This window comes from Erythrolamprus reginae, chromosome 4 (genome assembly GCF_031021105.1).
Source record: "Erythrolamprus reginae isolate rEryReg1 chromosome 4, rEryReg1.hap1, whole genome shotgun sequence".
Classification (NCBI taxonomy): Eukaryota; Metazoa; Chordata; class Lepidosauria; order Squamata; family Dipsadidae; genus Erythrolamprus; species Erythrolamprus reginae.
In genome coordinates, this window is record NC_091953.1 from 71,180,203 (window position 1) to 71,196,881 (window position 16,679).

At 41.9% G+C, this 16,679-nt stretch overlaps 1 protein-coding gene across 1 annotated transcript in view; it reads left to right on the forward strand.

The window, feature by feature from the left end:
• Positions 1–16,679, forward strand: part of CFAP47 (cilia and flagella associated protein 47) — a 1,022,460-nt gene that overhangs the window by 453,627 nt on the left and 552,154 nt on the right. The window contains exons 40-43 of the mRNA XM_070750589.1: positions 3,289–3,375; positions 5,019–5,101; positions 5,317–5,462; positions 11,303–11,411. Of these exons, the coding sequence (XP_070606690.1) occupies positions 3,289–3,375; positions 5,019–5,101; positions 5,317–5,462; positions 11,303–11,411 (425 nt within the window). The remainder of the gene's footprint in view (positions 1–3,288; positions 3,376–5,018; positions 5,102–5,316; positions 5,463–11,302; positions 11,412–16,679) is intronic.

The following is a 16,679-nucleotide window of genomic DNA, read 5'->3' on the forward strand; positions in this document are numbered from 1 at the left end:
CCCTTCCGCTCCAAGCTGTAGGGAGTGGGGGGGCGGCTGCAATTCCGTCAGTTTTGGGGGGGCTCCTTTCCTCACTGGTTCGCCTTCCCTTTAAGCAGTTACACCAACTTTCTCTTTCCCGAGAGTAGCGACAGCAGCAGAGGCTTTGCTTAGAGCAGCAGCAGCGCCAGGAACATGAGATGAGAAAGGGAAGCCGCTGACGTTCCCGGCGCTGCTACTGCTCTAAGGAAAGCCTCTGCTGCCGTCGCTACTCTCGGGAAAGAGAAAGTTGGTGTAACTGCTTAAAGGGAAGACGAACCACTGAGGAAAGGAGCCCCCCCGAAACTTACAGTATTGCAGCCACCCCACCCTTCCTACACCCTTCCGCTCCAAGCTGTAGGGAGTGGGGGGGCTGCAATACCATCAGTTTCGGGGGGGCTCCTTTCCTCACTGGTCAAGAAATTTCAGTTTCTTTTTCTTAATTTGTAATAAGTTATTCCAATCTCTATTTCTTGTAATTCTCAGACTCTTGAATTACCAAAGGATTATCTTGAGGTGCTATCGGTCTTCTTTTTCTGCTGATCTGATTCTCCGTAGACTTCTTGATTCTATTTTTTAACTTACTTCTTGTGGCAGCCGCTATGGCCGTGCCCGGGCAGGTGCCTGGGCACAGTTCTCCACAGACATAGCTGTGGGGCTTTCCCTACCCTCTGGGGCCATGGCGATCCATCCCGGGGGATCCAGGAGACCCCCTGTCCTGGGTTGACCCCTCCGGGTGTCAACGAAGCGCAAATCGCACCTTACGATCGTGGAAAAAGGTGGTGCGAAGACAGAGCTGAGCCTTCGCACCCCCGACGCGGTCAAGCTGAAACTGGAAGTCTTGGATCTTTAATTATTATGTTGTAATTTTATTTTCAAAAAAACCCCTTTACTTATTTATATTTATTTAAAATATTACCAAATTCCTCTGTCCAAATTTCTCCGTCTTCTATTTTTTAAAAAAGGAAGCCAAAATCCACAATCCAGAAGTAAAAAGAAGGGGAGAACATAAAAATAGAAGTATTGCAAATATAAAGAATAAGAAAAAAAGGGGGGGAAGCTTTAGTCTATTTCATTCAGTTTGGTCCTTATGCTGTTGCTGTTTGTAAAATAGTCCCTCTGTTATACCTCTGAGTCACCAAGATCGAACAAAATCCTTTATTATGCAAGAAAGTCAAATTCCATCAGGTTAGAAGTTGGAAGGTTAAAATTTAGTCCATTGATATATATAAATTCGTTGGAAAAAGTTCAAAAAGAAAGTTTAATCCATACACAATTCCTTTTAAATTAGTCCACTTATCAGGATTTCAAATAAGTTCATAGAAATTCATTGTATAAAATATGGGAGATTTCAATCCATAATTTTGAAAAATCAGAATTCAAGCTCTAATATGCAGTAATTAAAGTGTAGACTCGTCTCTTTATTATTATTATTATTTTAAAAAAATCTAGGAGGCTAAACAAAGAAAAGTAGATCCGGCCATATCTTACTTTTGCAGAAGGATTTAACTCTGAAAAATAAACTTTTTCTTGTTTGCCTTTTAGGCTCAAGTTCTTCACTTTTTAAAAATTGGATTCCAAAAATGTACCTTGTTTTGTGCTATATATTTCTTCTTTCTGTTGATCTTCTTATTGTAGACTTCTAATTCAATTCTTACTTCCTCCATGAACGGATTGCTATGGCTGCGTCCCTGCCAATGCTGGGGTGCAGTTCTTCATGTTGTAGCTGCAGGGCTTTCCTTACCCTTCAGGGCAGTGGCGTTCTGCCCCTAGGGACCCAGGAGACCCCCTGTTCTATGCTGAGCCCTCCGGGCTCAAGCAAAGCGCAAAACGTGTCCTACAACAAAGAAAGGAGAAGAACGGAGACAGAGCAATGTCTCCGTACTCCCAACGCGATCAGAGCCTCACCCGGAAGTCCCGGTGAGATCACATTTATAGCAGGGTACAAAACCAGTACCATTGACTATATTCTAATTATATTATGTAGAAGATTTTGAAGTTCTACCTTACCTGGAAAGCAATCATCTACCTTTATGTATATAAAGTCAATCATCAGGCAGATGCCCTTCATGGACCAATTTATTTCTGCAACTTCTGCAGCAAGCCCAACAAGATGTAGGATCAAATGGTCCCAACAACTTGACCAGAAAGTGAGAAGAGCTTTATCAGAGGATAATCTTCAAAAACTTCGCTTAGCCTTTATCACAGCCAACCCTTCCCAAAATTTACTAAAACCATTTAAAAATATAATTCAGAAGTACAACCAATTCTAGTACATCAGAACTTTTCAGCTAAGAGGCCCTATATTGTCTTGAAATAATGGTTTGACAAGAATTGTGTAGAAACCAAGAAATCTCTCACCTTGGCTTATAAATTATACAAAAATGAGACTAGAAATGGCAACAAAACAAGCCTTAATCATATTATAACCCTCAAAAATATTATTGTTATTATTTTAATGTATATATATAAATAAAAATTATTTTTTTAAAAAGGATACATAGGCCTAAATTCTAAGGATGACATCAAATGTGAATAGAATAGAATAGAAAAGAAAATAATTCTTTATTGGCCAAGTGTGATTGGACACACAAGGAATTTGTCTTAGGTGTATATGCTCTCAGTGTACAAAAGGAGAATAAAATACATTCATCAAGAATAAAAAGATACAACACTTAGTGATTAGTTAAGGTTACTAATAAGCTATCAAACCATACTAGGAAACAAATAAAAACAATATTAAAAAGATACAAGCAACATGGATATAGTAATAAGTAGAAAGACAGATACTAGTAAGGAAGAGAAGAATAATAGTAATACAGTCTTAGTGTTATCAGGACCTTAGCCAAACTGCTGGAATTTCAGTAACTCATATGATAAAATTGGATTAGGATGGTGTCATCGGGGTGTTGGAGAAAACAGAAAGGTGGGACAAAAATTAAATAAGTAAAATATAAAGGAAATTTTTGGGTAATTCTCATTAACCTTGTGCAATAACCTTGACCAGTCAAAAAGATTAGCCATCTTTTCATACAATATATTTTGCAAAATTTGGATAGGAGAATGGGTTTGCTGTGACAAAAAGACTGCTGGTAAGATGTTTGCATAACTTTCCCTCTGTCAATACCAAATTAGATATCATCCTGGAAATCTAAATAAGCATCCTGGAAATCTAAATAAGCATTTAGCTTCTGGTTTTGGAAAATATTTTTATTTTATTATTTGTAAAAACTATAGCCTTTCTGATAATTTAAATAACTTTTCTTGCAGTGTCATTTTAATTGAATCAACAAGTTGCATTATGGATCCTGAAATACTTGATCATATCAGCAAACTAAGGCAAGGAAAAATCAAAAGGTAAGTCTTTACTAGGTAAGTCTTTACTACTCTCTATGTGCAGTTGGATTGAAGTTTAAACCAAGTTGGCTACTTGAACGTGTAACTGAAAATACTGTGTTCATGGTCAGTGCCAAAGCATTATTGAAATTATTATTCCAAATAATTTATATTTAGTAATAATTTATATTTGGTATATTTATTTATGAATTCATTTGCCACCTCAATCCAGACTTTAGTTCAAATACAGTGGTACCTCAAGATACGAACCCCTCGTCTTACGAACAACTCGTGATACGAACCCGGGGTTCAGAAAAATTTTGCCTCTTCTTACGAACTTTTTTCGAGTTACGAACCGGCGTTTGGGAGGCAGCCTCCCAAACGCCGGTTCGTAACTCGAAAAAAGTTCGTAAGAAGAGGCAAAAATTTTCTGAACCCCGGGTTCGGTTCGGGAGGCTGCTGGGAAGCCCCCCAGCCCGGCTGCGACCTTTTAAAACAGCCGGGCGGCTTCCCAGCAGCCGCTGAACGCCGAACGCGGAAGTTCGGGTTTGGCGTTCGGCTTTGGGAAGCTGCTGGGAAGCCGCCCGGCTGTTTTAAAAGGTCGCAGCCGGGCTGGGAGGCTTCCCAGCAACCTCCCGAACCCCGAACTTTTGCCAAACTTCTGGGTTTGGGGTTCGGGAGGTTGCTGGGAAGCCCCCCAGCCCGGCTGTGACCTTTTAAAACAGCCGCGCGGCTTCCCAGCAGTCTCCGAACGCCGAACGCAGAAGTTCGGGTTTGGCGTTCGGCTTCGGGAAGCTGCTGGGAAGCCGCCCGGCTGTTTTAAAAGGTCACAGCCGGGCTGGGGGGCTTCCCAGCAACCTCCCGAACCCCGAACCCAGAAGTTCGGCAAAAGTTCGGGGTTCGGGAGGTTGCTGGGAGACCCCCCAGCCCGGCTGTGACCTTTTAAAACAGCCGGGCGGCTTCCCAGCAGCTTCCCAAAGCCGAACGCCAAACCCGAACTTCCGCGTTCGGCGTTCGGAGACTGCTGGGAAGCCCCGCCGCCCGGCTGTCACCTTTTAAAACAGCCTGGGGGCTTCTCGGCGGCCTCCGGAACGCCAAACCCGGAAGTTTGGGTTTGGCTTTGGTGTTCGGGAGGTCGCTGAGAAGCCCCCAGGCTGTTTTAAAAGGTGACAGCCGGGCGGCAGCGTTTTTTTTGCGGAGGTTTTTTTTTGGTTGCACAGATTAATTGACTTTACATTGTTTCCTATGGGAAACAATGTTTTGTCTTACGAACCTTTCGTCTTACGAACCTCCCCCTGGAACCAATTAGGTTCGTAAGACGAGGTATGACTGTACTAACTTTTAAAGCATGCATAGCAGTGATGTGTTCTAAATCCTATCACTACCAATGTGCGCTTGCGCTTGCGAGTGCAGCAATGTCTGGGCTGGGTAGGCGGAGCCTCCTGCTGTACCTTGCTTGTAGCAACCCACTGCTGATGTACAGCCCTGATATTTTATACTGTGGTATGCATATTTTAATGTTATGTTAACTTAGTGTTAAATCAAATCTGTGCTATGTCAAGAAACCTAAAATGCAATTTAAAGTTAAAATCAAATTAGTTTTTACAACTGGAATCTTAAGTTATTTAATTGTTTCAGTTCTGTTTCTGTTTCTTTTTGCTTAGTTCTGAAGCAAATTTCCCAAACGGTGCACATGATATCATAGATTTATGTGGAATATATGATCAGGAGAAAACCCCCAATGCTGGTAAATGTTCTCTTTTAGGGTTCTTACTAGATTTCTAAAATGCATGCAATTTTTATAAATTGTTCTTTTTAATAGATAGTAATGTCCAATCCAATTAATTAGTTTGAATACATTGTATATATTTAGTTCTCAAAAACAGTGCAATGTTTTAGATATCTGTCAGTCATTTCTTAATTTTTATATTGCATATAAACCTTTCTATTATGTTCTGACAGCTAATGAGTCCAATTGCTTGCAAGAGTTCTTTAGTCCATTGGATACAGTACTTGTGGAGCAAGATAATTTTATCACTCTTAATCTCCACTATCTTCCTTTTAAGATGGGAAAACGTTATTGTGTGATGATTTTTATCAATGAGCAGGTAAATGTCATTATATGTTAAAATAGATTAAAGTAATCATGATGACAATTGGAATGACAAAAATAATGTGATGCAACTTAAGCTTAGTTTCAGTGAAATTGAATAGTAATGTCAAGAATAATAGCATTAAAATATTTATTATTTTATTTTATTTTATTTTATTTTATTTTATTTTATTTTATTTTATTTTATTTTATTTTATTTTATTTTATTTTATTTTATTTTATTTTATTTTATTTTATTTTATTTTATTTTATTTTATTTTATTTTATTTTATTTTATTTTATTTTATTTTATTTTATTTTATTTTATTTATTTTTATTTTATTTATTTATTTTATTTATTGGATTTATATGCTGCCCCCTCTGGGGACTCAGGACAGCTTACAACATATAAAAAGAACAATACAATATAAATCCTAAATCCAATTAATAAAAAACCTGTTTATCTAATCTAAAATCCCCATTATATTAAAAATCAATCATTCCCACTCAAAAACAGCATATATAATAATAATAATAATAATAATAATAACAACAACAACAACAATAACAACAACAATAATAACAATAACAACAACAACAACAACAACAATAATAATAATAATAATAATTTATTAGATTTGTATGCTGCCCCTCTCTGAGGACTCGGAGCAGCTCACAACAGGACAATACACAATATACAAATCCAATAGTTAAAAAACAGTTTAAAATTCTTATATAAAAAATAATCATAAAACTCATAAATTGTATATATATCAATTGTGTGTATATATATATATATATCACATGTTTTTGCTGAATTTTTTTAAAATTAGGGGAGACTAGGATAGCGCTATTTCGACCTTGTTCTGGCCTTATCAGTTAGACATACCCTTACTGGGATTTGATCCTGGGGCCTCTGCCTTGTAAGGCAGAGAATTAACCTCTAGGCCACCAGATCTGATCCCTTCAGCTTTGTACCAGGGAGGGGCTATATGTTTTTTCTGTTGGATCACCCTGGTATATTGAAGGAACGTCACAGTTCCTTTTTGCCTGTAGGCACAACCCAGGTCCATTTCAAGCCAGTTAATTTATATATACAGTGGTACCTCATCTTACGAACGCCTCTTCTAACGAACTTTTCAAAATACGAACCCAGTGTTTAAGATTTTTTTGCCTCTTCTTCCGAACTATTTTCACCTTACGAACCCAAGCCGCTGCTGCTGGGATGAAAGGGTTTCCTTTTTTTCCCTTTTTTGAAGAAAGAAAAGGGAGGGGCTGCTTGGAGGGGGAAAGACTTTGCATTAACAAAAGTAGAACAGCGTGCTTGCAGGCACTGAAAGGGTGTCTTTTGAAGAAAGAAAAGGGAGGGGCGGCTTGGAGGAGGAAAGACTTTGCAGAGAACAGCAAAGGGTGTCTTTTGAAGAAAGAAAAGGGAGGGGCGGCTTGGAGGAGGAAAGACTTTGCAGAGAACAGCAAAGGGTGTCTTTTGAAGAAAGAAAAGGGAGGGGCGGCTTGGAGGAGGAAAGACTTTGCAGAGAACAGCAAAGGGTGTCTTTTGAAGAAAGAAAAGGGAGGGGTGGCTTGGAGGAGGAAAGACTTTGCAGAGAACAGCAAAGGGTGTCTTTTGAAGAAAGAAAAGGGAGGGGTGGCTTGGAGGAGGAAAGACTTTGCAGAGAACAGCTACAGGCACTGAAATAATGTCTTTTGAAGAAAGAAAAGGGAGGAGCGCCCCCCTTGCCTTTCTTCCTTTCCACTCACACTTTAGCCTAGCCTTGCTTCTTCCACCCGCCCCCTTTAGCTGCTCCTCCCTGCCCTCTGTTCGCCTCCCTTCTAAAGTTTGGGATTTTCCTGAAGGATTTACACTCATTATTTGCTTTTACATTGATTCCTATGGGAAACATTGTTTCGTCTTACGAACTTTTCACCTTACGAACCTCCTCCTGGAACCAATTATGTTCGTATCATGAGGTACCACTGTATATCTCACATGTTTTTGCTGAATTTTTAAAATTAAGGGAGACTAGGATAGCGCTATTTCGGCCTTGTTCTGGCCTCATCAGCTAGCTATACCCTTACTGGCCAGTAAGGGTATGGCTAGCTGATGAGGCCAGAACAAGGCCAAAATAGCGCTATCCTAGTCTCCCTTAATTTTAAAAATTCAGCAAAAACCTGTGATACATACATAACATAGTTTGTTGGCTTTGAATAAATTAACTGCCTTGGAAATGGCCTGGGTTGGGCCTAGAGGCAAAAAGGAGCTGTGACGTTCCTTCAATATACTAGGATGATCCAACTGAAAAAACATATATGTATATATATCACATGTTTTTTGCTGAAATTTTAAAATTAAGGGAGACTAGGATGGCACCATTTCGGCCTTGTTCTGGCCTCATCAGCTAGCCATACCCTTACTGGGATTTGATCTGGGATTTGATTTGTAAGGCAGAGAATTAACAGCTGAGCCACCAGACCTGATCCTTCCAGCTCTGTACCAGGGAGGGGCTCTTTTATGTTGGATCATCCTGGTATATTGAAGGAACGTCACAGCTCCTCCTTGCCTCTAGGCCCAACCCAGGGCCATTTCAAGGCAGTTAATTTATATATCTCTCTCACATGATTTTGCTGAATTTTTAAAATTAAAGGGAGACTAGGACAGCGCTATTTCGGCCTTGTTCTGGCCTCATCAGTTAGCCGCACCCTTACTGGGATTTGATCTGGCGGCTTCTGCCTTATAAGGCAGAGAACTAACAGCTGAGCCACCAGACCTGATCCCCAAAAACCAAATATATATATTTGTTTTCGTAGATTTTCATGGGTACAGGTATGAAAGTCTTGGCATATTCGGGTTTCTTCCCATGTAGGTTTCAGAGATTTCTGGTGATGTCTCGACAAGGTCCCACTCATTATATTCAGGCTGGTTCTTCTGTCCTTGTTCTAGGGCGAACACAGTGAGACCTGAGCTGCCTTCCCTCTATAAATACTGGTGGGTGGGTCTACCAGAAAAAGATACACACCAATCGCTACTTGAATGCAAAATACCACCACCACCCTGCACAGATCAATTCCATAGCCAAGACCCTCATCTCCAGAACTAAATGCCTAGCCGACAAAGACCACCTGGAAACTGAATTACACAGACCGCATTAAGAAAAGAAGAAAAAACTTCCTCCCTTTTCCAACACCTCAAAACTACAGGACATGAAATTGATTTTGACAGAACTAAATTAATTTCCAAAACAGAACACTACGATAAAAGAATAATCATGGAAGCCATTGAGATAGAAAAACACCCCCACAATATGAATAAACGTGATGATACTTCCCGCCTACCAGACATCTAGAAACCAGCCCTCATTAACAAATGTATCCCAGCCATACAAACTGAAACCAGACCCAGAACAACACAGGACACTACCACCAATCACCTCCACCAGATCCAAACCCACCCCCACCCTACAGACGAAATACAACCACCACCCAGAAGCCAAACAACAGCAGTGCCCCCAACTATTGCAGCCCCCTCTGACAAGCACACAAAGCAAACCGACAAACACCATAAACACATGACCAGACCACAAACTCGCAGCCAAACAAAAATTGTCACACCCCAGACAAACATTACAAAACATCTAAGTAGCCTGCAAGCTCCAACTACTCAGGATATCACTCCCAATTCAAAAGTATCAACTAATCAGCATACATCAATTACATCAATGACCCCAGGTGTTACCCCAATGACTCACCAGGAAGTTTCAACATAGCTTGCAGTTGCTGAACCAGCACACCCCACCCACCCATCAGTATTTATAGAAGGAAGGCATCTCAGGTCTTGCTGTGTTCGCCCTAGAACAAGGACAGAAGCACCAGCCTTAAGATGACAAGTGGTATATATATATAATTCATCGGTCAGGGGGCTAGAGTCTAATGGCCCCAAACCTGGTGGCATAGATGAATCTTTAGACTCTTATGGAAGGCGAGGAGGGTGGGGGCAATACGAATCTCTGGGGAGAGCTGATTCCAGAGCCCCCCCCCCCAGAGAAGGCTCTTCCTCTAGGCCTCACCAAGCAACATTGTCTAGTTGATTGGACCTGGAGAAGGCCGACTCTGTGGGACCTAACCGGTCGCTGGGATTCACATGGCAGAAATCAGTCCCACAAGTAATCTGCTCCGATGCCATGTAGGGCTTTATACGTCATAACCAACACTTTGAATTGTGTCTGGAAACTAATCGGCAGCCAATGCAGTCCGTGGAGTGCTGGAGAAACATGGGCATACCTGGGAAAGCCCATGAACACTCACTAGGCTGCATTTTGCATGATTTGTAGTTTCCGAACACTCTTCAAAGGTAGCCCCATGTGGAGAGCATTGCAGTAGTTGAACCTCAAAGTGATAAGGACATGAGTGACTGTGAATAAAGATTACCTGTCCAAATAAGGCCACAACTGATGCACCAGGCAAACCTGGGCAATCGCCCCCTCACCACATCCGAAATATGATGTTCTAAAGTCAGCTGTGGATAGAGGAGGACTCCCAAGTTGCAGACCCTATCTGAGAGAGTCAAACCCCCCCCCACTCAGAGTAATGGATGGAGGTGTCCTTGGGAGGCAGAACCCACAGCTACTCCATCTTGTCATTGTTGAGTCTGAGCCTGTTAACATCCATCCAGACTCTTAACAGCCTCCAGACACTGACACATTACTTCCACTGCTTCACTGAATGGACACGGGGTGGACATGTATAGCTGAGTATCATCATACTGATGGTAACTCACCCCATGCCCTCGGAGGATCTCACCCAGCAGTTTCGTGTATATATTAAACAGCAGGGGGAAGAGGATGGACACCTGAGGAACCCCACAAGGGAGGGACCTAGGAATTGACCTCTGACTCCCTGCTAACACTGACTGAGACTGACGGAGAGATAGGAGGTGAACCACCATAGAACGGAGCCTCCAACTCCCAACCCCTCCAGAAGGATACCATGATTGATAGTATTGAAAGCTGCTGAGAGGTCAAGAAGCACCAGGATAGAGGATAGAGGCCCCCCAGAGATCATCCATCAGCATGACCAAAGCAGTTTCTGTGCTGTAGCCATGCCTGAATCCTGACTGTTGAGAGCTTCATCCAAGGACAGTTGGAGCTGGAGTGACACCACCTTCTCAACAACCTTCCCTATAAAAGGAAAGTTGGAGACCGAACAATAGTTATTAAGTACAGCTGGATCCAGGGAAGGCTTCCTGAGGAGGGGGTACACAAGTGCCTCCTTGTAGGGAGCTGGAAAGGACCCCTCTCTCAAGGAAGCATTGAAGCCAGCTCCGTGTCACCTCCCTGTTGGTCAAAACCAGCCAGGAGGGACACAGGCCGAACAAACAGGTGGCAGAGCTCACAACTCCCATGGCCTTGTCCACTTCATAAGGAATTACCAGGTCAAACTCTTCCCACACAACAGAACTAAGATTCCATAGATGTAATCAAGGCGACATGATATGCACACCATAATTTGCAAATAAATTATTTCCATATCAGTCAATGTGATTTTCTGGATTTGTTTTCTCATTTTGTGTCTCATAATTGAGGTCTACCTATGATGTCAATTAAAGGCCTCTCTCATCTTTTTAAGTGGGAGAACTTGCACAATTGGTGGCTGACTAAATACTCCCCCCCCCCTGTAGATAGATATTCAAAATACCGAATAGTGTACCAAATAGGTGTCCAGTTATTTTTTTTCCTTAAGCTTGAATTTAATAAGGGTCACTCTATTGTTACTTTATATATGAACCAGGTAATCCAAGAAATTTCTAATTTATTCTGAGGAATTGTTTCGAAGAATTGACTTGCATACATTGTTGTGTTTCAGATTGGGGAATTTTTATATTTGGTGGAGGGTACGTGTGGCTTGCCATTACCTTCAAATCTAATTTCAATGGACAGCCCAAATATTTTGTACATTAACAGCTCATGTGAAGGTAAGGCACAGACATTCAATTTTGAGGTGCAGTGAAGTTTTTACAGTAGCATGAAGTAAGAAAGGTTGTGTGTGTTCTTCAATTAATCATTTTAATTCTAAGGTAATTATTGTCAAATGTCAACTTTGTTGTGTTAATATCTAACAACCAGATATTATTTCAATGTTTCATGTTATTACATTTACTAGTTGTGGTCTCTTTTCTCGCTGTCTAGATACCATATTTAGTCATGAAAATTAGTAGTAAAGCTATTTATAACTATTATGTATGTATGTATTATGTATGTATTATGTATGTATGTATGTATGTATGTATGTATGTATGTATTTATTTATTTATTTATTTATTTATTTATTTGACTTCTATGCTACCCAATCCCAAAGGACTCAGGGCGGCTTACAACAACAATATAAATACAGTATTAAAAGATACAAAATGATAGAAAGAAGTTGAACATTATCTAAGACTAAAGCATTATCTAAAACTAAGACCCCATTAAAAAGTTATTATAAAAAAGACAGTCACAATAATATAGATGCACACCATTCACTCAGTTGGCCATCAAAGATGTAAATTTATGACCCCCAGGCCTGCTGGCAAAGCCAGGTCTTCATGGCCTTACAAAAGGCCAGCAGGGTGGACATCGGGCGGTAGTTGGTTCCATAGAGCCAGGCCAGGAAGGCCCTCCCCCGTGGCCAGCGTTCCCCGTAAGCTGCACGGGTGCGCGCGTTCCAAAATACCCCCCCGCGCACCCTTTTCCACGGGCGCGCGCTCCCCATCCTCCTGCCAGCCCACGGGGGGGGGGGGCGAGGCAGGGAGGCGCCAGCAGTAGAGGGGAGCCACGGCTGCCCCTGCCTCTCCATGGTGCCTCCAGCCCCCTCGCGCCTCTGGCCTCTTGGCCCTGCCCCCCGCCCATCCGATCCGCCCCCTCTCCTCCTCCGCTGCCTCCTGCCTTGGGCAAGACTTCTCCCTCTGCGCTGGCTGCAGCTTCTCGTCCTCATCCGCGCTCCCAGCCAGGGGCTGCAAGAGAGGGCTTTCTCCGCGCGCTTTGGGAATGCCCCCCGCCCCTCTCGCAGCCCCTTCGCTGAGAGCGCTTTTGTCCCGGACTTTCAGCAAGGGGGCTGCAGTAGAGGCAGGGCAGGCGTTCCCGAAGTGCTTGGAGAAAGCGCTCTCGCAGCCCCCTCGCTGACACAGAGAGAGGGAGAGAGAAAGTAAGTGAGAAAGAGAGAGAGAGAGAAAGGGGGGAGAGAGAGTTAGCAAGAGAGAGAAGAGAAAGAAAGCAAGAGAGATAGAAAGAGTGAGAGAGAAAGAAAACAATAGAGAGAGAGAAAGAAAACAAGAGAGAAAGAGAGAGAGAGAGAAAGCAAGAGGGGGAGAGAGAGAAAGAGGGAGAGAGAGAAAAGTGAGAAAAAGAGAGAGAGAGTAAGAGGGGGAGAGAGAAAGAGAGAAAAATGACTCTTGATTTAAAGCATATGGTAAAAAGCACCCAAATAATAACAGAGAAAAAACCCCCAGCCGTTTGTGTGTGTGTGTGTGTATGAACTCTTGAACCATTTCCAATAGCTCACCTGTTATTGGAAATGGTTCGAGTTCACACACACACAGAGACACACACACACAAGGGAGGAGGAGACAGGGATGGAAAAAGAGGAGAAGATAGTAATAATAATAGATTTTGGTTTTGTTTTATTATTAATTTCTTTTAATAAAAAAGAAGGGAATTGTTCCTTATTTTATTTATTTATTTGTTTGTTTGTTTGTTCGTTCGTTCATTCATTCATTCATTCATTCATTCATTCATTCATTCATTTATTTATTTATTTATTTATTTATTTATTTATTTATTTATTTATTTATACTTCTATGCCGCGCAGTCCCAAAGGGACTGCCGCTCAGATACTATACTTTTCCGCCCACACCGGAAAAAAATTAGAGGGACCATTGCCCGTGGTCCCGCCAACTTGCACTGTTTAGTCGACGGCACCAGGAGGAGGCCAACTTTGTGAGCTCTTATTGGTCTCTGGGAGGTATGCAGCAAGAGATGGTCCCATAAATATGTAAGTGAATGGTCTGAAACATGAAAATATTTGAGAAATGTCTCATGTTCAAGCCACCTGAAATACTTTTGAAGTAAAAAAGAAGTTCTAAAAGCTTTAAAATGTTATTTTTGTAAAATAAAAAAGTGACCTAACTACTTCTAAATATATTTTTGTTAGACTGAAATTTAATTTGGTTTATCAAGATTCAGTTGGTGTCAGATGTGCTTCCATTCAAAATCATGGAAGGAGAAGCCCAAACTCCATAAACATAGAGAAGAGTACTTTTATTAGATAATAATTTTTAGTGACAAAATGAAAGCAAGATCTGAGGCAAAAGGTGCGTAAAATGCATGTAGAAATAATCCCAAACCCCTCCCCACATAACTCCGAGGAAAATCATCCAATCCCAGTGCCCCAAGATGACATGTGGGCACATGTCCAGGTCATGTGGGGGTTGCTACTTACTGTTCTGGTTCAAGCTAGTCAGATCATAATTGAATAAACTGCTTCTCAGACACTTTATTTTTAAATAGTACACTTCTATTTATTTCTTCTATTTCACTCTAGTACAATACAATTCTGTGACACAGCAGAATTATTTTCAGTATTTCCCATGATAAACTGGATCATTTATCTTTATAATTGCTTCACTGGCTGCTAGAAAGCATTCCTTAATTATTAGGCTGGTTTCTGCTGATTAGAAGGGCAATAAAAAGACAATAACTCACACAATAAGAATTTTATATCCCGGAGCTCTTGGCCAGGAATCCATGTTGGCTGGATGTCAGATTAATGTAAGCAGCTACTGCTTCCGTCCAATTTTGGACATGATGTAATTAATTAATTAACTACGCTCTAAGATGCATGTCAAAATTTCTTCCCATTAACTTCTTCTGACCTTTTCTGCTGTCTTCTGAATTTTGGATCGATCCATCTCAAATCCTGACAGCTGGAACTGTCTGAAGACACATCTGTTTGCAAGCTTTCACTCGAAAGTTGCTCCCCCATTTCAACTTCACCTTCACTAAAATTCTCTTCATCTCCTATATCAGGTAAATTGACAGGTTACATTTCACCTTCCCCTTCTGAATCTGAGCATTCCAACGGCTGACAGGGAGCATATACAACACTTACTGCCGTTACCGTTGCGCTTCCTGCAAAGCTTTGCATCCCTGGCATGCACACGCACATGTCCAAGTGACAGTTGGCTTCTATGCATGCGCAGGATGAAAAATCTTGCGAGGGGATGCATGCATTCATCAGATTTTGGTGGGTTTTTTGCTTCCACACATGTGTGCTTGACAGGGATGCGGAGCTGGGTGCACAGCTCCATTTTTGCATCCAGAACTATAGTGTGGCCCGTTCTTGTAGCAATTGCTACTGGTACAGGTGAAGCTTCCAAAGCTGGTATGCCAAAGTCATTGACCATGAGCAGACTGTAAACATGTGCATCCAGCCTAGCCACATGTGATGAGAACCTTTCTCCCTAAACCCCTAATCAGACACATGAAGAGACATCTCCAGCATAGCTTCCCCACCTCTTAAATACCTAACCTTCCCTCTTCCCCCTGTTTCTTTGACAGCCAAAGCCAGCAGGCAAGGTGGAGGCTGACATTTGGCTCTCCTGCAATAGGGATGTTGGTCCTAGGGAAACACAGAATATAACAAAAGAAAACCCAAAATATGTAAATACAACAAGGAAAGCACATTCAAGGTTTATCAGGGTATTTCGAATGGAACAACTAAATTAATCTAAGGGCTCTGATATCCCGCTCATTCATCTATTCAGAATGTGAGGAAGGGAAGTGCTTCCAGACTACCAAATATTGTATTTTGCCCTCATGTCTTCTAGAGTCAAGGATTTCCTTAATTTCAAAATGCTGTTCACCTTCAATAAGTAAAGGTATAGGAGAAGAGGTATGGGTTGGCTGAAGGGAAGATGTCTGTTCGGTCTTCAAATTTATTTATTTCTTTATTAGATTTTTATGCCACCCCTCTCCATACACTCGGGGCAGCCTGATGTGGAAAGCAGGGTGAATTCTTCTAAGGGTTTTTGGAAGTTCTAATTGTACTACCACTGGGTTTATAATTTTCACAATAGGAAAAGGGCCCACATACTTAGGGCCACGTTTCTTTGACTTCTATGTAGTTTGTTGGTACTTAGTTGACAAGAAAACTCTATCATCAACTTGGTGTTTGTTTGTTTGTTTGTTTGTTTGTTTGTTTGTTTGTTTATTTATTTATTTATTTATTTACTGGATTTGTATGCCGTCCCTCTCCGTAGACTCGGGGCGGCTAACAACAATGATAAAAACAGCATGTAACAATCCAATCCAATACTGAAATAACTAAAAAACCCTTATTATAAAAACCAAACATACATACAGACATACCATGTGTAAATTGTAAAGGCCTAGGGGGAAAGCATATCTCAGTTCCCCCCATGCCTGATGGCAGAGGTGGGTTTTAAGATATTTACAAAAGGCGAGGAGGGTGGGGGCAATTCTAATCTCTGGGGGGAGTTGGTTCCAAAGGGCCGGGGCCGCCACAGAGAAGGCTCTTTCCCTGGGTCCGGCCAAACGACATTGTTTAGTTGACGGGATCCGGAGAAGGCCCACTCTGTGAGACCTAACTGGTTGCTGGGATTCGTGCAGCAGAAGGCGGTCCCTGAGATAATCTGGTCCAGTGCCATGAAGGGCTTTATAGGTCATAACCAACACTTTGAATTGTGACTGGAAACTGATCGGCAACCAATGCAGACTGTGGAGTGTTGTTGTAACATGGGCATATTTGCGGAAGCCCATGACTGCTCTCTCAACTGCATTCTGCATGATCTGAACTTTCCAAACACTTTTCAAAGGTAGCCCCATGTAGAGAGCATTGCTGTAGTCGAGCCTCGAGGTGATGAGGGCATGAGTGACTGTGAGCAGTGACTCCCGGTCCAAATAAGGCCACAACTGGTGTACCAGGCGAACCTGGGCAAACACCCCCCTAGCCACAGCTGGAAGATGTTTCTCTAATGTGAGCTGTGGATCGAGGATGCCCAAGTTGCGGACCCTCTCTGAGGGGGTCAATGACTCTCCCCCAGGGTGATGGACAGACAGGTAGAATTGTCCTTGGGAGGCAAAACCCACAGCCACTCCGTCTTATCAGGGTTGAGTTTGAGTCCGTTGACACCCATCCAGACCCCAACAGCCTCCAGGCACTAGCACATCACTTCCACTGCTTC